The 24,068-nt window shown below is 30.5% G+C and overlaps 1 protein-coding gene across 3 annotated transcripts in view; it reads left to right on the top strand.

Moving 5' to 3' along the window:
* Nucleotides 1-24,068, top strand: part of LOC113396565 (ras association domain-containing protein 10) — a 41,923-nt gene that overhangs the window by 14,894 nt on the left and 2,961 nt on the right. For 2 of the 3 annotated variants that reach the window (XM_064218416.1, XM_026634552.2), the window contains exons 4-5: nt 8,565-8,599; nt 23,366-23,506. In XM_064218416.1, coding sequence (XP_064074486.1) covers nt 8,575-8,599; nt 23,366-23,506 — 166 coding nt within the window. In that variant the 5' untranslated portion in view covers nt 8,565-8,574. Of the gene's footprint in view, nt 1-8,564; nt 8,600-20,223; nt 20,242-23,365; nt 23,507-24,068 lie in introns of those variants that run through there. The other variant, XM_026634553.2, reaches the window with a different exon arrangement.

Here is a 24,068-nt window from a genome sequence, read left to right as displayed (position 1 = left end):
TCCAGTCATTAATTACGTAATGTTTCTATTACCTGGTTGATCTTAAGGCTAGCTTTATCCCTTCGGAGAATAGGACGGCCGGATGGTAAATCTGCCACTTAAGTGCCAGTAATGTTATTCATCACAATCTCGGAGATAAAATTTTTTTTTGAAATGCTAACTGCGTCAAATAACGTCTGACAATGGTACATACGTTCTCCTCGCGGTAACTGGATCAACTTTACTTTTACGACGAGTTCTTATTTAATATAAAGGTAAATATTATAATAATAATTGAAATAAAAACTGTTAGACAATTGACGAGTCGTTCTGACAATTCCTTGGTATCTTTGTCAACTAGAAAATATATGTCACGTTTATGTGCAGTTTAATTGAATATTGCACCTGTCGCTTAAGGTCAGTTACACGCTGACGACAAAACTGATATTCCAGTTTATTACGTCAAAAACTCTAGATAATATTGCTTATTCAAAAATAGAATTAAACCTTCCAAAATAGGAATTATGAATGTTTAACTGTACTTAAGAGCCGAGATGTCCCAGTGGTTAAAATGCGTGATTCTTAACTGACATCCAGGCAAGCACCACTGAATTTTCTTATGATTAATTTTTGTTTATAATTCATCTCGTGCTCGGCATTAAAGAAAAACATTGTGAGGAATCCTGCATGTGTCTAATTTCAACGAAATTCTGCCATATGCGTATCCACCATTGGAGCAGCGTGGTGGAATATGCTCATACCTTTTCCTCAAAGGGAGAGGAGGCCTTAGCCCAGGCCCAAATTTACAGGCTGTTAATGTAATCGAACTTACATATGCACAGTATACATATTTGACTAACGATACGTTTTGCTCACGTATGTTACAATTGTTTACGATGCGTATTTAACAAACTATTAATTACAGATAGAAGGCTACAAAGATTACAGATACTAGTATTTTAATATATAATGTAAACGTCAATATCGATTTCAATGTTAAGTCAACAAATATTTCTTAATGCAGTTCGTTTGTAATAAGCCTTATCATGCAAAAAATATCTATGAAATGACATGCGGAAAAAAACCATGACAAAGGTTAATTGTTCGTTGATACATTATCGGAATAAATACAGCTACATATAATTTTAAAATAACATTTATTGCGTTAACAATAATTAATTTATTCATCTAAAATTATATTACTTATGAACATCGAGATGGTATCTTTCCGTAATAATTTGACCAGAAGCTATAATTAATTAAGGCTTTATTTAATATATTCTTTATATTTCATTTTACAGGAGGTTAAAGTAATTTGCATAATCTTAGACTTGATTTTGCAGGGGTAATGTCCAGTTTAATCCAATTCAAAGATAACAATAAAATATTGTATCCATACTAATAATATAAATGCGAAACTCTGTCTTTTCCTCTTCATGCTTAAACTACTGAACCGATTTAGATGAAATTTGGTGTGAAGATAGTTTGAGTCCCGGGGAAGGACATGAACTTTTTTTATTTCATCCCTCGAGGGGGCTAAAATAGGTAAATCATGTTTGTATTGCAGGTTCAGCCAGTATGTATATAAAATCATTAGAAATCATTTATTATTTCTGCAGTATATTTTTAACACAACCACAATTGTAAAAACTTGTGTGAACACTCTAATTACGTCTGATTGTTATGACTTACAAAAATACCCTAATATTAAAGGACATAAGAAATGCATTGATTTTTCATAAACAACTATATATTCAAACGACTTATCGCGATTAAAATAGCTTCAAATGATACGGCATATAATATTTGAAACGATTCAAATGCAATTGATTAAATTTAAATAAACCGACGTAAATAAATGATTGGTTAGGACGCAGTATTATTATTGCAAACATATTATTACGTCGGTTACACCAACAGTTATCGTCAATTGTATTTATAAGTGTAATAAAATTCTGTATTTACGTTTAATAAAACAATCTGTTAAACCACTGCTGAGGTAGGCCTTGGGAAAAATGTTTGTGGCTTATTCTACCAAACTATTCCACTAGTGGACACATATGTTGCAGAATTTCATGCTATACATTCCAGTTTCCTTATGATTTGTTGAACGAGATGCATTATAATCACACGTGGTGCTTACCCAGTTCGAAATTCAGTGTTACTTGTTTGGTCTTTAAGCGGCAATCTTTGGTTAAGAATCGTGCATTCTAGCTATTGAATAAGGTAGTTCAGTAATTAGTTAAATTCTTAAACGATTAATTTTATTGATTGTAATTTGGAAAAGATATTTATAAATGTAAATTTTCTAGATTATCTTTATAACATTTTAATTCATTAAAATGAGGTCTGATATTGTGCGTAATTTTGTAGTCTTCGTAAATATATGACATTTGCATACCATCCTAAGGTAGTTGTGGCAGGATTTAAACTACTGAATGTATAAAGTTGAAATTTGAAACATTGGTTTTTTTAATGTTGGCAATCACTAATAAAGTTTTTTTTTAAATACCCACCTTAAGAGCGAGAATGGGAGGAGGTCGGAAAAAAATTATAATGAAACTTTTATTATAATAATATTATAATTGATATCAACAGTTGTTCGAAATTTGAATTAATAAAAAAAAAATCTCTCTCTTATGTTTGTTTAAAATCAATAAAACAAAAATCTACTAAAAACAATGTTTGATATTTCTCACAGCTCTAAATCTACGGCGGCGGCTTACCATCAGGTGGCCTATTTCCCCGTCAGCTTACCTACACAATAAAAAATAAAACATGAATAGGTAAAGTTAATCATGGTAAATAAAATAATCAATAAACAACCACACGCGATCTGCATTGCTGAAAAACAGCGAAGTCGTAACATAACGCTAAAGTTAATGTCGAATAGAAAAATGCCAACAATAATTTTGTACTTTTTTTTATTTAACTTATTTCCAAACAACCAAAATTGTACCGAAATATCGCACACTCTTTTTGGCCAACCATTTATAACCATTTATAACTCTCTAGTAAAATAAATGAAAAAATATTGCTTTTACAATGATTATATTATATTATATGACATCTATTTGAAATGTTTATAAAAAAACAGATTTAAATTTAAATCACATCATAATCATCATAATAAACATAATCAGCCTGTAAATTTCCCACTGCTGGGCTAAGGCCTCCTCTCCCGTTGAGGAGAAGGTATGGAGCATATTCCACCACGCTGCTCCAATGCGGGTTGGTGGAATACACATGTGGCAGAATTTCGTTGAAATTAGACACATGCAGGTTTCCTCACGATGTTTTCCTTCACCGCCGAGCACGAGATGAATTATAAACAAAATTAAGCACATGTAAATTCAGTGGTGCCTGCCTGGGTTTGAACCCGAAATCATCGGTTAAGATGCACGCGTTCTAACCACTGGGCCATCTCGGCTCTAATCACATCAAACAGGAGAATATGTCACGTTACTCTTAAAAATAAAATTACTTACAGCAATGTATGTAAAAATTTCAAATTGAATTTAATTAATATATATTTAAATAAACCGACGTAAATAAATAATCGGTAAGAACTCAGCATTATTATTCTGTAAATGATAAGATTTTATTTATATTATATACAAGAAGGAACTCAACATCAAAATGGCATATCACCATAAATTAATTAATTTGCATTTTGGTTGTTTTTTTTTTTTTATAAAAAATAACGTAAGTCAATTATTTATTTATGTTGATAAGCTCTTAATAATGAAAACCAAATATCATGTATATTGTATTACGCACCTTAAATTCCTTCGAATAGTGAAATACAATATTCATTGTCACTTAAAACGTTATTACGGAATTATTTGCGTTTTTTTTTTTTATACAGCGCAATAGATGAGGGTGATAAAGGTCGGCCATTATATTTAATTAAACTAGGGTTAGTAGTGAGCTGGGAAAATAAAACGGTTAGTTCCATGAATTTTAAAATACACGAGAATTTCGCTGCAATTAGAAATAATATTAGTGTAAGGACATTTTTAATATATCGTAATTAAAAAAAACTACGTCATTTTTTTATTTTTTATTGTTCCCATAATATAAATTGAAACACGAATGAATCCTTTATATTAGGAACTTTACTTGTGATGTATGTATGTGACGATAGCGTCGAATCTTGCAATTTTGAGCCAACAGTGTGATTCTGTGAGAAAGCACTTCGCATCTCACTCGTGAAATGTTGACAACCGACTTACTTATAATTGTTATAGAAAATGTCGATTTTGAAATTATACGTTCGAATTCTGTGGTGATTTTCGACTTTCTGTTCTTTACAGAATACCTCTTTAATTCCATAGTGTAGATAGCCAGACACCGTCAGCATCAAAAGCAAATATAAATTCCCGATGGTGTGTTTAGTAATACATAATTTGTTAAAGTCAATATAAATGAAAAATGCGTCGTTTTGCGCTACTGGGATTTTGTATTTGCTTTTCTTGCTTCACTATAATGTTCCGCGTCTTCCATGTGCCCTTTATTTTATAATCTAGATAGTACTTAGAGTGTATTTTTTAATACAACATCATTAATTTTTAATTGCAATATACGTACGTAAGCAAAACTGCTATTGACGATATTATTGATGGTTAATATTAAATTTACCTCAAACCCTTATGCTTTCTTTATAGAGAATACAGTCAATACCATTACCTTACACAAACATAGTAAAAATAGATTGACCCAAATAAAAACATCCGGTCGAGCCGAGGAGGGGGCATAGGGTTCGAATGACCTACTTTATGGGTCACATACCACACCCAAGGAGGGGTGTTAACCTATTGATAGGGGGTTGAGGGAAAACGTGGACACTTTTATGCTATTTTCATGATTTTAAACACGCAATCCGCGTTTTAGTGTTCGGATTTACGGTGAAAGAGTTTTTGTTGTATGATTAATGGATTTGACTTATAGCGTGCCATTGTATCCTAACTATTCTGTCAGAACTCACATCGATTCTCGAATAGGAAAAATAGAGAACAGTTTACGGTGATACGCCATATTCGTATATTAAATTTGTTCTGAGTGGGTTTCGAGTATCTTATAATACCTCAACAATTGTCACATTTTACGAGCTACGAAGTAAGCTTCTGCGTTCGTTCTGCGGTAAGTTTCGAATTTGCTCATACAAATGATTGGCTCTACTGATTCTGAGAATATACCTAAATTTGCTATTAGAAAATTATAAAAAAAATGTTTTAAACGAAATTTAAATATTTTTGACGGATTTTAACGTTTCCGATGTCCACTCAGAAACAGTCTACAATTTTTAAAACATATCTTTGCCAGAATCTTTAATGTGTATTTACTAATGGTCGATGTTTATCAACCGTGTGTTGTACCTAAACAATTATATTGTTTCAAATCTGTAGATAACAATGTATTTTTTTAGTTCTCCATCTAATATCAGATAATATCTTTCGCGCTGAATATAAAAGTAATAATTGCATTTAGATTTAAATACGATAAAAACTATTAACAACTATTACAAGAGATCATTCATATGCGTTTATTTTTTACGCACTTGTAAAATTAAAGACGGGAAATGTCTGATAACTCAATTTTATTCCTAAGAAACTTGAAAAACGCAGTGATCGGTACGTTACGTAATGAGTCTATGTAATTAAGTTAATTATTATCTGCCATGTCTGTGCACAGATCCTTGTACAAAGATAACGCACACGCAAACGTATATTTCAGTAGATATTTGTACACAGATAAACAATAAATTACAGATAATGAAGTAAAAAATAAATGTAACCAAGGTTAATTTTTCTACATGTTTAATTATTTAACTTTGATTATTTTTCCAGTACTTTACAAACGGTACGGTTTATAGCTTATTCATTGTTATAGGGCTAGGCTGTGTCTAACCACACATACGCACATAACTACTGTCAAAAATTGTCATGTTGTGTACTTCAGTACAATTCTGTTAGAATTCACTTCGTATCTTACTTGTAAAACGTTATAACCGACGAACGGTGCTACGCAATTTTGACGCGTGTATTCTTTAAATGTTAGAAATGAATAACAGTTAATGCCGCATATGACTTTATGACATTTCAAGAACGCGATTGGCGTTTTTAGGTATTTTCACATAGAATTACTCTGCTATTTCGAAGGGTTCGATGGAAGCTAGTTTAATTACAGGCATAAGGGGCATAACAGATATCTTATGGTATTTACAATATAAGGAATGGTTTACATTCTTTAGTGTCTATAGTCAGAGGATGCTTCTTATTATAAAGTTATGTCATTTTTAATGAGTGAGAATTTTGAGATTCATTCTTGCGAGGTTTGATCCTTCTTATATATATCTAGCAATTAACACCAAGCGGCGTATAAAAATCATATAAATACGTAAAATGTAACTGCTGCTCTCTTTTTTAGGAAAATTTTTGTTAGCAAATTCCACCACGCTGCTACAACGCGGGTTGAAGGAAACACATATACCTAGTTTCATTTGACACGTGCAGGTTTCCTCACGATGTTGAACACTATTAAGCATTTAAACAAATACGTGTTCTAATAACTGAAATATCAGACTTCATACAAAGTCAAATATCAAACGGTATAAAAGCTCTATTAATTTAAAACAAATATCCCATCAGATATAGAAATAGTAATGAAACAATGATCTTCTATTGTACAATATTTCATTTAAGTTAAAAATAAGAAAATTTTAATAATAAATACTTAGGTTGTCATCGTCTTATACAACAAATTCCCTTATTTATATGCGACAACCAATACCGCTCCGATTTAAAATTGTAAAATCATTTATTTATATAAATGTAAGACCATCAACAATTGCCAAATGAAACCATTTAGTACGATTACAAAATCGCATTCACATAAATTATTTATAAACAAGCAAATAATAATTACATGTACAAAACTAGATAAAATATATGCCCTAGATAAGGCGACGGTTAGATTAACGAGCTTGTCCGACAGACGTCCTACATTAGGTAAGGGCCTAATATGGAGCTAACTACATCAAATGCAATGTCACTCTTTATTACGGAATGTCCATTAAGCCGAAAATCAACCACGAATGGTTAATAGAATCTAACTTTTAACCGACTGTGATATTGTCAAAAACAGTATAGAGATCTTATATGTTTCTGTAAATGTTAGCCTCAAAAGTTTGGAATGAATTCTAATAAAATTGTCTTACCAGTACATATATACTATATACTTAATATTTAAACATATATTCTTATTATTTCGTATTATATATAATATAATAAGTATATTTCAAGTGTCCAGCTCTACACAATATATACATATATAATATCTCTACGCTGACTCTATTGTGTATAAATTGATAAATTTTTGGATAAGCTGTACTTTTTTACCTTTAAAATAATCTACTGGCAATATATATAAAGGCAAGTAACATAAAACAATTGTGACGAGAGATTATTGCGTCATAAAAATGCAAGATGGCGGACTATAGCGGTTATAGCGAAGACCTTGATAAAAATGTTTGTGTATTTACATTTTTCTTGTAAATTTTTCGTTCCCTTTTAGGAGTCGAATTAATATTTATCTATATATGTATATACGCCTTTACATTGTTAATAATTACAAAAATGGTGACGCCTTTTAAATCGACGGCTTCGTTTTTTCCTAAATACCTAAGTTATTATACGTTGAATATTACTTTCATCAATCAGCTCACTAGACTTTTCGATAGTGATACTAATGTCACTAACCCACTCAAACCTTAACAAGTAATTGTAAAAAGTAATCGTTGTAATGTTTTCCGACGTCGTTAGCCTAAAAGTATATTAAAACGAAAAAAAAGCAAAACAATCCAAACACATTTGACATGTATACATTAACGACGTCCGCTTTTAAAAAAGACGTCGCCATGGTAACGGGGGGTAACAACACTATTCTATACAGTGACATGGCACTATCAACCTTATACCTTTAACATAGAGCAGCTATTACGATAACTGTTGAGGCTATTTAACCTTGCCATGTATAAGAATGTACGGAATTATTTAAACGCGTGGAAAATGTTGTGCCATTAGGAAATCTTGTTTTTTTGTCCGGGTTTTAGGCATTGAAAGAATAATGTTTTTGCTCCTGGAACTACCAAGTCTTAGTAGCACTTATAAATAATACCAAGCATTACTTCAAAGTAACTAACTTGTTACACGATTTAACTAAAATCACTGAATATATTTAGGACTTATATTTCTACATTAATTTGATTCACTATCAATTACATATTTTTAAAATAAAAATAATGTTAATTTAAGGGAACACAAAATAATAAAATAACTATAAGTGAAGTTACAAATCAAATCATAATAGGAGTTATTTTCCCGCCAATAATGCTGTCATTATTGACAGAAAAGGTTGGATCATTATTATTCTTTATATTTTATGAAGTCAAACACGAAGGAGTTCTGAAAGGTCAATATATAACAACATACTTAGCAATAGTGATTACTATTATATATATGAAGCTAAATTGAATCTTAATACGTTTCTTTGATAACTTTTTAATGATTTACATTTTGTTTCAGATTTTGTTAAATGAACGCTTCGTTTGCTTTATGTGGTATGTAATATTTTTTTATTACCCAATTAGAGTTTTAATAAGTCGTTTAAATAAAAGTCGATGTATTATACTAACGATTCCGTGAATTATGTCCAAATAAAAATGACAGGGTTTTGCCTTAATTGAAAATAAAACACAAAAAGAATTAACAGATTATATTTCTTCATTAATTAAAATTGAGTATCGGTAGATTATAAAAGAAAAAACGACACGTTGAGGAACCTTTTACGCTTGTTAGAGCCAAAGATGACTTGACATATCTTCGTCACAGAGTATAAAATATGAAAAACGGTAATCGCGATGATACGGAAATTTGCGGTTTACCATTTGATATGATGGTGGTAAAAAGCTAAACGCTGCGTTATTCTCACCGGTTTTTTGTGGTGTGACCGACCGGTACCTAATTTTTACCGGCATTACGGTTGTAAGAAGTACAGTTTTACAAAAAAATCAAGTTGTAAAAAATTTAGCAGTCGTATTTTACAAATGATTGGCATAGTTACATTTTTTAGAAATATATTGTTGAATTATCTTTTAATAGTATAGACGAAGTCGCTTTTTGCCTCCGTCTGTATCTCCGACTTCTTCTAAACTTCTTAACGATTTTGATGCATTTCACTAATAAAAAGGCGATATATTTTTATACATAATTTATAAACATAATGTTCGAAATGGATGAACTATGACGCTGTTTTATCCAAAATGTATTTTCGTTCGCTTACATAGCTAACGCTGGCTAAACAACTATAGTTTATTTAGGAAGTCATTTTCTCCAATTCATTATTAACCATTATTTAGATAAATATATAATATATTTGTTACCTTAAGAATTTAATTTCATATAAATAAAATTGTCTTTCACAGTATATCAGACCAATAAATAATTAGGAAGATATCACTGAAAACAATTCGCTGGGAAACGGGATCACTGTCAGTAATAATAAAATTTTGACCGTGGCAATTAAAATTGAACCTTGACGAAGTTTACTCTATTTTTTACATTTAAATTATGACTCAAAATAATTTATATATTATTCATATTTCGTATCTGTGACATACATACACTAATATATAAATAAACGTTATAAACTAAACTACCAAATATTTTCTACCTCAATGATCTTTATTAATAACGGTGTTTTTTTTTTAATTTTCTTTTACTTAACAATTAATATGTAAGTGTCTTGCTTCTACATAGAGTAACGATTTTCAACTTTGACTTTGAATATATTGTGTACCCGTGCGAGACAGCGGCAGACGGTACGTAATAAAACGTGCAAATTTAATACAATGATTAGATTAATTATGTTAAATTAATAATAAGTAATCATAAAGTTTTAAGGTAAAATTAATTAATAAATTAATTAACTAAAAGATTTAAATTAAATTTGACGTATTTCGGCTAAGGAAATATAAAAAAAAATACAGAGGAACTGATAACCTCCTTTTAGAAGTCGGTTAAAAAGCAAATGTTCTATATATTGCATTCTAAACTGAAGAGTGATTATGAGAAAGTTGTACTATATTTTTTTGAACATTTTTAAGAGGGTAGAGGATACTGCAAAATGATCTCAACAACGTTCACCGCGCTGGGTCTTGGCACTGGGAGAATTCACAGGAGTTATATAATTACCCGTGAATTTCCTGATGCCTTAGCTCAGTGTGGTTACGATCAACATAGAAGAAGACTGAAGAAGAAATACAAAAGAAGAAAAGAAAACAGAAAAAATACACAGAAGACTAAATGGGAAAATATTTTTTTAAAAATCATGTTAAAAAAAAATTGTATGTTTGTAATATATTTAGGAATGCAAAATAGACACAAGATAAGTGTTTAACTACGATTACTATGATTTTTGGAAGTGTCTAATTTGATATAATAATAATTGAAAAATTAATAACGTTAATTAATTATTACCTAAGAAGAACTATCTACAATAATTTTGAAAAAAATCTTATTTTATTTCATCAATATTTTTTTACCAATGTACTGGATCTGAGTATATAACACTTATATATATTATATAATTCTTCGTTGGTCTAGCAATATCAGGCCTTATTGGACTTTTTTCACCGTTTCGCCTGGAAACGTTCTAGAAGACATCATTCGTCATTCCTGTTAAATATGTGTAGTTTCATATTTAAAGCAAAAAATTTAGTGCTATATATACAGTTTTATTAATAATTAAGTGGATATTATAGCAATAATAATTCAATGCGATGTTAAGCCTTTCCTGTGTGACGAACTTGCCCCGTGTCATATCATTGTCAAGTTACATTGTACGACTTCCGTAATAATACACACGGTATTATAAAATGTTGCATTAAAATAATATTCGAAGATTTCATTTAATTTTTCATTAATTTCTTTAACGGGGACTGAATGACGTAACCTTTTTTATTTATATGGAACTATGTGCGATTGAAAGCATATATTAGTTGTGATCTATTCACCTTGAAGTGATATCGTTTATTTGCAATAAAATAATACGTTTATCCTTTCATTTTTGTTCACAACTTCAGTTACTGTTACGATACATAACAATATAAAAAATAAATAAAAAGTATATATAGTTGTTGATAAATATATTTATGTTGCATAAACATAATCAGCTTGTAAATTTCCCACTGCTGGGCTAAGGCCTCCTCTCCCGTTGAGGAGAAGGTATGGAGCATATTCCACCACGCTGCTCCAATGCGGTTTGGTGGAATACACATGTGGCAGAATTTCGTTGAAATTAGACACATGCAGGTTTCCTCACGATGTTTTCCTTCACCGCCGAGTACGAGATGAATTATAAACACAAATTGAGCACATGAAAATTCAGTGGTGCCTGCTTGGGTTTGAACCCGAAATCATTGGTTAAGATGCACGCGTTCTAACCACTGGGCCATCTCGGCTCTCATTTATGTTGAATTGAATAATATTAAGTATTTAAGTAATAAATATAAAATTCATACAAATGTTGTTAGTATCATAAAATTTAATTGGTGACCATGTTCGGAATGGTTATGTATTTAGTTATTGCTTATTTAGCTGTGAATATAACTGCTTATGAGATACATATAAAAATGTTACATTGAGAGGCTATTTCATAAATCCAAGTTTATATCAAAAGAGCTGAGTATTTAGTAATAGTATTTTTTAAATTTATTATTGATCTATTATTAAACATTCTTTACAATCAATGCACCAAAAACTTTGAGAAATACGATACTAAATCCCTTGAGACACAAAGCCATAAAAGTTATTGATTTTTGATGGTACAATAACCGTTCAGTGGGTGGTACCTTCAAGTATTTGCGTGCATGGATGCAATATAAAATATAAAACATGTAAATTTATTTAAAATTGCTGATTTTTACCGAGATATTACAGTATATCTTCGTCAAAGTCCTATAGAAAAATAATTAAAATTACATTAATGTATTTAAATAAAGGTATGTTAATATAAACATAATAAAATAATATCATAACGTTACAAATTTTCAAAATACATTTCACAATCGACTTCGCTACAAAAATGACTGTAATTAAAAAATATAGATACATCGACTATTTCGTAAATCACGAAACGTAATGTTACGCAACGCGTCTGTGTGTATCGTTCGCCATCTCTTAGATAAAAGCTTCCCTTTCGTTGTTTCATCGCATAGAAGCGGATAATTCTTAGCGTATGTATTTTAAATTATAAGCGGAAAGCGAAACGCTTTTATACCACCTTGGCAAAAAAAACAACATCTGATAATTCGTACTTCACTTATGAAATGTTGAAAGACGTGCAACCTTGAAATATTATAGTTTTTACAGCCAATATGTAACTATTTTGTTCGGCGGTAAGTTTGCTCTACCTAAGATGTCTAGTCCTGTGTCTACTTAAGAACTACGTGTATGTCTTAAACCGTCAAGACATTTTCCAACAATCACCCGATATTCTCGTTTAAAAACGACTTAAAAACGCTAATCGCTTGTTCCTTAAACTTTATCGTTTAAGCTGACAGTTATCTCCAGTATTCTGATGAAACAATACCCATTTAATCCATATGTAATGAGTGAACCATGATTACATAATACCGTTGATACCTTTGTTCTCTATGTATTTTATGAGACGATTCTCTTGAAAACATCGCAATGTTTTTGTTTATAATTATTTTTTATTAATTGGACGTGACAATAAAACTATAAATAAATAGTATGAAACTTGTGAGTTTATTATTTTACAGTTTCATTAGTTCATAATAATTATACTAAATTTTATAAAAGTCGTGATTGTCCATTGGATAGAATACTTAGATTTAAATTATTGCGGAATCGATTCTACGTGCCTAATTTGGGATGTATTTCATTTCATCCTCCTTGTCTCGGGTGAAATTCCACGTGTATCTGTTTACCTGTAGTGGATCAGCGTGGTGGAAACTCCAAATTAATGCGCATTAGGTAATTTGGAATAAATCGTAATTTTGATAAGATTTATTAAATCAATAAACTTATTTTTACAAGTTACAAATTCTATTGTGACAACAAATAAATTTTATTACTCGAAATAAATTGTACAGAATTATGAAATAAAACATTTAAACGTTTCATAAACGAATCTATACTAATATATAAAGCGGAAGAGTTTGTTTGTTTGTTTGTTTAAACGCGCTAATCTCAGGAACTACTGGTCCGATTTGAAAAATTCTTTTTTTGTTGAATAGTCCAATTATAGAGGAAGGCTTTAGGCTATATAACATTACGCTGCGACCAATAGGAGCGCAGCGACAGTGAGAAATGTTGCAAAAACGGGGAAAATTATTCACATTTATGGACTTTCGATGCGTGCGTAAATTTTTTTTGTTTGAAAGGTAGTGCTCCCCGTGGGGCCCCATTTTAATTTTATCCTGTTACGATGATGGTATCCTTATGAAAACGATATAAGTCTTAAATGTGCATTATGTATGTGCGCGATAAATAGGTGAATAACTCAAAATTGTGCCAACCAGTTTTAATGATTCTTTTTATAAAGGATATACTTCAAGGGTACTATGGTGAAAGTTTGGTAAGGTTCTGAGCATAGGATCCATGACAAAGTAACGGTACGGAAGGGAACGGAACAATTCTAAGGAGCACGTTAGCGATACTCGGCCGAATCTTTTAGAAACAAAAATTTTGACAAAAAAAAACCGACTTCAAAAAAGAAAAAAAATAATATGCTCTAAAAAGTAAAAAATAATTGCTTATTATTCTACAACTTAATAATCAAGTAACTTATTCTACTTACCAATATGTAGGTACGTTCTGTGTTTCCACGCAGGGAGATAAGTATGTACCTACCCACTTTAAATCTAACTTAACACAAACCTATGAATAACAAACAATGATCACAATATTTTTTAGATTTAAACTATGTAAAATGAAATTAAAAATATTTAGACTATTTAAAAGTCAGCAAAGTTATTACGATAATATATTATAGTTAAAATTATTGTTATTTTTGGAGGCGGTGTCAGCCAAGGTAGGTTTGTAAATATATGATATACTCCAAATTTGTAAATCTGGTCTATCGATAAATACACTTCTTCTTGATGTTTTTTTAAACCCTATACGTACATAGTGGTCCTATATAATGACAGAAAATTGGAATCAAAATTGAGTGTTTAAGCAAACATGTCTACCGTCAGGTATTACAATTCATGAACTTTTCTCCTAATCCAAGACAAAGAAAAGTCATTCAGATTTACTATTACATTTCCTGTTGAACGTTTTGTTTGTTTTGGCAGAGTATGAATTTTGTTTGTGATTTATTTATTTACAATTGACTTTTTCTTTTGTCTTACATCCAGATGTCGATACACCTGCATCGAATTGTTAACAAAAAAAATATTCGCAATCGTACACTATTGTACAATATTTCTTTTATGTTTAAGAAAAGGGTTGTCATAATTGACCGTATAACAATAAGCAATAAAAACACAGATGTTGGTAATTTATTTAGACAAACTTTACCGGTAATTTTAAGAGGAACTAGAGCAGACATTGTAAGGTCTTGCCTTAAAAGTTCACCGTTATGGAAATTTGTCCATACCTTAAAACTATCTACGAATATGAGAGCACATTTGGGGGGAGGAAGTACAAATTTTCCTTCAAAGTTACTTTTAATAGGAGATGGAAAAGTACCTCATTCTGAAAATAAAATTGAAATTGATCGCGATTTAGGAGAAAAAGTGACTAGCATAGAGGATTTAATATCAAAAGTGGTAAACTTTTGATATTAAATCCTCTAATCTATCTAAATCATCTAATCCTAATATCGTCGAAATAGAAAATAAAGATTACCAATGGATGTGTCAAAGGGCAATATTGGCGGCGAGAAATAGTAGCGTTGACGAAATTAACGACCTAATTTTAACCAAACTTCCAGGCGATATAACTACCTACACATCTATTGATAATGTAATGGATCAAGAAGATGCTGTCCATTACCCACAAGAGTTTCTCAATTCTTTAAACCCGAGCGGCCTTCCACCACATTCCCTGAAGTTAAAAATAGGTGCTGCGATAATTTTACTCAGAAATCTTAAACCACCAAATTTATGTAACGGGACCCGCCTTCAAGTAAAATTCCTTCGCAATAACGTGATCGTTGCAACAGTTTTGACTGGTCCGGCAGTTGGTCAAACAGTGCTTATACCTCGCATCCCAATGATTCCAAATGATTTACCTTTTAATTTTAAAAGAATTCAATTTCCCATTAAGTTATCTTTTGCCGTAACCATTAATAAATCACAGGGCCAAACATTTAAACACGTAGGAATCGATTTACGTCAAGACTGCTTTTCACACGGCCAACTATATGTCGCGTTGTCAAGATCGGGTTGCGGGCAAAATCAGTATGTTCTTCTACCACAAGAAAATAAAACTAAAAATATAATCTACGCTAAAGTACTGTAAAACATATTATTAAATCTTATTGACGATTATAATAACAAAAACCAACGTGAGCAATCAAACGATAATCATGATAGTGTTTCCGACAACTACGCGAACGAAGTCGCGGGCACAGCTAGTTTCCATATAATTTGACACAAAAAAGACGTAAACAAAACAATTAAATTACAATCTTTTAATATTTCGTTATGTAAATTATGATTCTTATATATAATTTGGTTTATTTCGCTGTTAGGTACATGATCTGATGCGTAAAATATAATTGCTTCGATGTTGATATAAGAATAAAATATTGTGTGTCAATTACGTATGTATGTATAATACATGGAATTGTGTCGTAAATTGATTTTTTGTGTAATAAAATGTTAGTATTTAAATTTATTCTTAAGCTATATATAATATATAGGCATTGGAAAAAATCTTGTGATTAAGCTACTAGTAATTTTACTAATGAGTACTACTTTTACAATAACACTTCATACATTAACATTCAATGAAATTATGAGGGTCAGAATATATAATTTTTTTTAAATTAAAAATTATAAGTTTAAAAAAAAAACGATCATGTTGTAATTTATTACAAAGCAGTCCCATTTAAAATTGATTACATTGTAATCCGCCTCCTCGTGGTTAGGTCGTGATCGCAAAACTTTTTCATTTTAATACTATTTTTAAAATACATTTAAAATGAAATATTCGAAACAATTCGTCATAATATCAAATAACCAAAGACATGACGTTTAGTCACATCATTGTTTCTCGACTCTCATCAAATGATGACAAAAAATTGTTAAACAAAGGTTAATGACATTGTGTTTTGTTAATACTCGCGCATTCCTCCGACTGTTATTCTTTATGAGTGTTACTAGACGAACACTCATGAGAATGAGAGGCAAATTGTTGATTTTAACAAGAGATAGGTGATTGCAACATTTTGTATCATTGATATTATACACCATTGTGAGTCTGAAATCACACTCATATTGTGAAGTGAAAAATTATCGTTTGTCATTTGTTTGGAATAACGGAAAAACTACGTATGACTTTATTATTTAAATTATACGGTGTCATAGAACTGTATATTATATTAAGATAGTTAAACACCATTTTATGACAAAAGAAAATATCGATATACACGTAGCTGAAAAAGATAAACTTATTTATTCCTAAAATGTTTTTTTTTTTTAATCCCGTATTAATTGTAACACTTTCAATAGAAACTGTTATCAAAATATAGTTATTATGTCCCTATATATATTTATCAATTAAAACGATTGCTGGATCAATAATGAATAATGTAATCGGGCGGCATATCCGAATTTTTAAATATTTTCCAATTCGTTGCCTATAATTTACCAAGATCTTAATCCATTCAGCCTTTGTGATAAGTTTAAATATAAATACAGTCTTCTATTTAAAAATTCACTTAAAAATTGTATTTAACAAAACATAAATTAAATATTATAAAAAAAAATACCATAGTAATTTGAATCGAGATTGCTAAATAAATACCTCGAAAAATGAGTTCTAATATGATTGTTAGGTTAGTTTCAAACATTAACTACAAAGATTGATTGTTTCATTCAAACCTACTAATTTAAGGTCTTTCGAATGAAATCGATCGTTCTTGGAAGAGGATAATAGAGGCAAAATGTTGGCCCGTGCCACAGAGTATATAATTTATTTCGCGCCAATCGTATTCTTAGAAAACTCGATCGATATTAATCCATTTTGTAGTTGTGCTTGAGGGTTCAAAATTATGTGTGTTATAAAAAAAATATACTGAATATACCGTCAATAATATAGTTCAGTTAACAAGGTATGTGTGTAAGTTTATAACATATTTTTATATATGACGTGAATATATATAATATGTCAAATAATAGTTTTCAGATATTATAAGTCAATTGTTAAATTGTCATTTTTATTAAATATTTTTCATATTCATATTTATTTTATAATGATTAATACAAAATTAAAATACCAGGGTTACATTTATGATTAATATAAATCCAGTACAAGAGATAGATCTATGACGTTCTTATGATTATAATCAGATTCTAATTGAATATTTAAGAATATACCGCTTCTGTAAGCCATGTTTATATTGAAATTGATCGTGTTAATTAATCTTTATTTTATTTAAATCATTGGGAATGAATTTCCAAGAAGCTATTATCGTATTTTTAGAAACAATTTGGGAAGTGAACATTCAAAGAACCTAATAGTAAGTATACTTTGCAGTGGACTTTTATGTTATATATGTATAAAACAATACCGTGCCCCCTAGAAAAAAATATTAGTTGTTCAAAGCTGAAATCTAAGCGTTATTATGGTATATTAATTCCGTATTATTAATATTTAGTTTTCCGTTTCCAAAACGGTTTATCATTGCTTCAACCGAAATAATAAAATAGCTACAATTATTACATGAGACATAAAACGAAATAAAATATTCATACTATTAAAATACGTATATTTGTGATTAAGTTCTCTATCTTTTTAAACCAAGTAAATAATAGGATTAAGAAAGTATTGATACCAATAATGATTAAATATATAATCTACCAACTTATTCAGACGAAGCACGATTTAACAAGATGCGAAGTAATTCCACCAACAGCCGTTTTTGATATGTGATATCACTATTTGCGCGTCTTGGGGGTAAGATCGACTCGTGAGGCGTGACGGCAAACAATATGACGTTTTCTTATGTCGTCATGCCTCCTTAACAGCGACCTACTGTTCGTTAAACTGTTCGTTACTGTAAATTTGTAATATGAAGGAAAAAATACATTTCATTAACGAAATTATCTTTTCGTTTAATTATAAAGATTCAATGACCATCTATATTTAACATCCGCCAGATATCACGTGACTGCTACATTTTTATATAACAATGAAACGAATTACGTCAAGTATAATGGATATAACATTCGACCTGAATCATTTTTTATCTACGTTCTCGTGTTTGATAATTACGATTGGGAATCAATTGTTGTGTATGACATGGTATTGAAAAAAATCAACAAAACAAATATTACCCAACAATATTTCAATTATATACTTTAAGATTCTTTCGTTAAATTATCTTAGTCTATAAATCTTTTTTAAGACTCAATTATCTTAGTGGTGGTCTTTTTTTTAACCATCTCAACGGCCGGATGCGAGCTAGTGCTTCTGAACCAAACTCGATGATTAAAAACTGTGTAGCCTTTGTTTACAGACATCATATTTATTTTGCTTTGAACATACGGACTAACTGATCGAAGAGCCAATTATATATTCAAATCAAGGATTCGATGTTGTAATAAATACTTATTATTGAATTATTTAATATGTCTGTATTTTTTTATTTGAATATGAACAGTGTTCTGTTCCACTGAAAGACATCTCGTTAAGGAAAATGAATTACCTATTTCCTATACGCTCCTTTAAGGCGCATTTTTGGTTCGCAATGATTTTCATTCAACATAATTTTGCTTATGATTGTTTTTTTTTCACACCCGAGTATATGTATATTTTAAGAGAATTAAATTATTATTTACACGGTTCATAATTAAAAATATCTTCTCTACAAATCTTGTCTAGTTGATCCGTTATATTACGGGGAAATATTAAACCGAACCGATTAAAACATACTAAAATAATACAGTAATAGTTTAAAAAACCATCATAAACTAATAATAAATAATCAACAAATCAATTTAATCTTTATTAAAAACAAAACTAACGTATTAAACTAAACAAATAAGTATATATTATACATTACGTGTATTTTCACATAGTCGTCGCAATTGTAAGTAAAAGCGTCTCTCACAAATACTAATGCAAGTCAATAATTAATATATTGTATAGGGACGAGGAACATTTATGATTTAATTATTTTCATCAATTTGAACGGTTTTGTTTTATCAAATAGGTATACTCTTTATTATGTCGCCTACATAGTGGTATAATATATTTAGCTAGATCAAAAACTACATTTAGCGACATTTGATATTCGCCATTCGTTAAAACCATGAGTCACCGGTAATTCTCAGCGTCCTTGCGTGTCGGTAGTCGGCGCTGTTGCTTATAATTACGCCTGCGAGCAAGGGCTACCGATAATTCGCCTGTTACGATACTAGTGATGTTATATTTTATATCGATGCCGGTATCGTTAATTAGATTTGGTCGTGAATCTAACAATTAATGCGCCTATAAAGAATTAAGCAATTCGATACACTGTTAGATTTTAAGGAAGTGGTTTTTACTAGAGTTCGTGCAAGGGCAAAAAAAACATCGTTAATTATATTATATATATGTATTTATCATCAAAGATATAATTATCAACTCAAGACCTTAATGCCAAGCTTTGCTAAAAGTAAAACCCAAAAAACCCCGACTATATGCACTGACAAAATAATAAAAAATATATATATTTATTCAAATAAGTAGATATCTGTAAGAACGGGCAAAACACAGCCTTGCCCAGATTGTAAAAACTTCGTTTTCGATTTTTTTCTAATTAAAAAAATCAATAACTATCGACATAATAAACGTATCAACCAATCACTACAGCTACTGTGAATTGGTCAGGCTGCAGGCGTCTCGTGAACACTTCGAACAAACTGAGCCGTGCCCACTTCATGTCTTTACTTCGCTCTGTCATACATCTGGTCAGAATATTGTGACAAGCACCTGTTAAATGGTTCCGTGAATAGTTCTCGTAAGTGTAGACCAACGTTTATCGTCAGTACTTATGTTGCAAATGCAGAATTATACTTGAAATCATTTAATTATTTACAAAGTATATTATTGAATAGTTCTTTATGAAAATATAATTTAATTGTGGAATAATTATTTATCTGTTTTTGCTTAGTTGTTAAGTTATAGTGCCGCACAGCACGGTCTTAGGTTCAATCCCCAGGTCGAGTTTACACACGCCTATATAAAAATTCACACCAAGTCCTTCGCCTGAACTTTCGGTCGTGTCGGACATGCCGTTTAATCAGATTATGATTGATGTCATTGAGTCTATGGACGGGCCCGACGTATTTATATATTTTAAATGTCAATATAAATTAAAAAATATCAATACATCGCCAAAAGTATTTGAATGACATTTGTGTGAACACTATTTTAACATGATATATGTTGCAATTTAGTTAATTAAATCTATCTCTATTAACCTACCCATTTGAAAAGATCGATGAATTATTACTATACATAGGTATTTCCGTGTACAACATTTTAACTTGAATACACTTAATATGTAATCAAAGGTGTTTCAATGTTGTATTCGAACAGGATGCAGTGTTTAACTTTTTGCAAAAGTGTTTATGTGTTAAATGTAGCAAATTAGAAGACTGCACGTTTCTTTACGGTCCTCGGTAGTATTTTCTCTAAATGCTGTTTACAAAATTGATACTTTCGTTCTGATAAAACAATGTTGCTAGAAGGAAAAATTATATGTTCAATTTACAATGTAAGGTTTATCGATAACCGTTATTTATAACTTTATAAATAAATTAATAAGGTCATGAATTCCAACATAGGAAAGTATGTATAATAGTCACATGATTTTATTAGTAGAAAATCGGAATCCCTTAGTAAAACAGAATTTAACGGTAAAAACTACTTATACTAGTATTTGATTAACATATTTGACCAAGTTGCTATTTTTAATATTACAATGTATACAAAATCGATTACTTTCTTCAATATTAATTGAAGTTTAAAATGTACGTATATATCGATGTCTAAATGTATTAAATAAGTAATATAACTTTCAGAATATTGCATAGAATAACTAAAACGCCGTTCCGAAATTACATTAACACAAACATTTGGGCGTGCCCTTAATGTCATGGGGGGTAGGGAGGCTAGAGGAAGGGGTGATGGAACACCTAATGGTGACTAGTCACGAATCGAGCACTCAAATTACAAAGCCCCCATGTTTATGTTGAATGTCATGGATTTATACATTTTTCTTGCCTTATCGCATCGCTAATTTTGATAAGGACTTGTTATACTGTACGGTAAATTTAGTCTGGTATATTGGTACACTGAATTCTTATTTTCTTTTTTTTATAATTATCTGTAGAAATGTAATAAGATCTAAGTTATTATCAGTGTAACGAACACGTTAGGTAAAAGAAAAAGTAAAAATATATTATACATAGGCCACTTCGATTGCTTGTAGGTATATTAAATACAAGCAATCGAAGTGGAAATCATAACAGATTTAAAAAAAAAGTTTGTATATCCATTTAAGAGATTAACAACCATAGACTAAAAACGCATTGCGGAATAAACCTCTTTTCTAATTTTAAACGTTCATGCATTATCTGCATTCGAAATTCTGCAATTTCCTGCAACACCACGCCGTTATGTTAATCACCACCCCCCATTGTGCCAGGCGCGGTCCAACTCCGCTTATACAATGCACGTGGCGATTTGTTTGCTTCATGGTTGCCATAGCAACGATTGCGGGTAAGCAAAAACATAAAATCGTTAATATAGTTTACACTAGGTTTTAGTGATCTGAAATTAATCATCTATCCTTACTTCTTTACTCGTTCGATTATTTATATATTTATAAGTGATGGAGTCTTATAATTAGAATGAATATAGATTAGATTTTGATGTTACTTTTATAAGTAAGTTTGTGATAAAGTAAATAAATGATATTATTCTTTTTTATCGATTAAATGCATATTTATTAATTTAAAAATAAAGACAAATATTGGTATAGAAAGGCTCGGCTTGGCCCACCCGTCTTTCTGACCTACCCAAGATACACAAACATTAATGAAAACAAGATACATTCTACAGTAGTTAACGTTTTCCTTTGTCCATTGTAAGATTACTTAGCGTTTAAAACCAATGGCATTATATACTCTATTTATACCTACTATAGTTATATAGTATACACAATATAATTTTACAAAAGGAATTTTAATAATTTGGCCCTTATTTTTATTATTTTATTTTAGACGGATTTTTTTTTCCAACGTATATATATAATAACTAGTTGTCGCCCGCGGCTTCGCGCGTTTCAGGGTTCGGTCAGGCGTTATGAATAAAAGGCCTATATCTTTCCGTGTAGTTCAAGCTCGCTTCATGCGAAATTTCATCGAATTCGGTTCGGTTGCACCGTGACAGGGCGTGACAGACAAACATGTGCATTTAAAATATTAGTATATATACATAACCTTGTTCTTAATATAGAATTCATATATTAATTAAAATATTCTTTAAAACGAAAGAAAATACACGATTCAGCTCTCATCTGAATAAGATCTTTGTGATGTGTATAACGTAACATTAGCACAAAAGCATTATTTCAGACAATTAAATCTACCTAGTTATTTGCAAGGTTGTTAATGTACAACCTTGCAAATAATTAGTCTAGTACTTCTTAAAAACAAGAACGAATGATGCTTTGAATGATTTGATAACAGGTATAGAATATAATGGATATCAATTATTTAAATTACATTGTAACTATTATAAAGATTATCTACTTACTTAAATATAAGTGTTTTAATATTACTGCTTTTCATCGATTGTTCATCGTGAACAATTTGAGTAAATGAAATGGATGGATGCATATAAATAGCATCTTAAATGTTTCATTTTACGTAATATTTAATTATTTAATATAAGATATACCAGCGAATATTTACCAGCCAAGGAGTAGACGTATTGTTTTTTGTACCTACTCGTATTTATTCAATTGAGTTACGTAGATAAAATTGAACAAACTTATAGAAACTTATTTTTACAGCAAATCTATTAAATACAGAACACAATACACGGTTTAACTGAAACAAAATTTTATATTTCAGGCGTCATGGAGGCATCATCGTCGGATTACAGCGACGAGGAGGTTGGCGTGTTAGCTCGAGGTCAGAAGTTGTGGGTCAGAGGTGTTCGCTCACATACTACCTGCGCTGACATTGTTCGTGCTTTGCAAGGCGCTCCTGAAGGTAAATTCCTTGAAGGAGTCCTATCATCATATTTCAAATTTCTTTACTTTTATGTAACAGGGTGGATCTAGTTGTTTGTTTATAAGGCTATTGTTACTGAAGTTATTATATTTCAAATCCCAGGTCAGATCAATAAAATTGATCGAGTTTTTCAATCAAATAAGTCTCAAAAACAAAAGGCTGATGTTACCGAGGAGGCAGGAGTATCTGAAAAAGTATAACCAAACAAATATTGACTCTTTTCATAGAATTAACTTAACAAATATAAGTCTCAACCTGACGTTTATAGATTATTAACACAATCACGTAGAAGCGTTCTTTCGTTAGAGATATATACAATTCGGCCACTAGGGGCGACGCAATGCAAAATAAAATAAAAATAAGTATAGATTTATAAATTCACGAAGGGTTATGTATGCGTCTAGATAGCACTGTGTAGGTAGTTTTTTCGCATCGACAATCTTTTCTAACACGCGATAAGTCTAAATGGTGTAGCGTGCTAGATTTCAATCTATTTTGGAATCCACGACTAAAATTCCATTTTAAAAACAGAATACCTACA

This window comes from Vanessa tameamea, chromosome 22, assembly GCF_037043105.1.
Source record: "Vanessa tameamea isolate UH-Manoa-2023 chromosome 22, ilVanTame1 primary haplotype, whole genome shotgun sequence".
Lineage (NCBI taxonomy): Eukaryota > Metazoa > Arthropoda > Insecta > Lepidoptera > Nymphalidae > Vanessa > Vanessa tameamea.
Note: the sequence above shows the minus strand (reverse complement) of the source record. Positions and strands in the feature narration are given on the sequence as shown.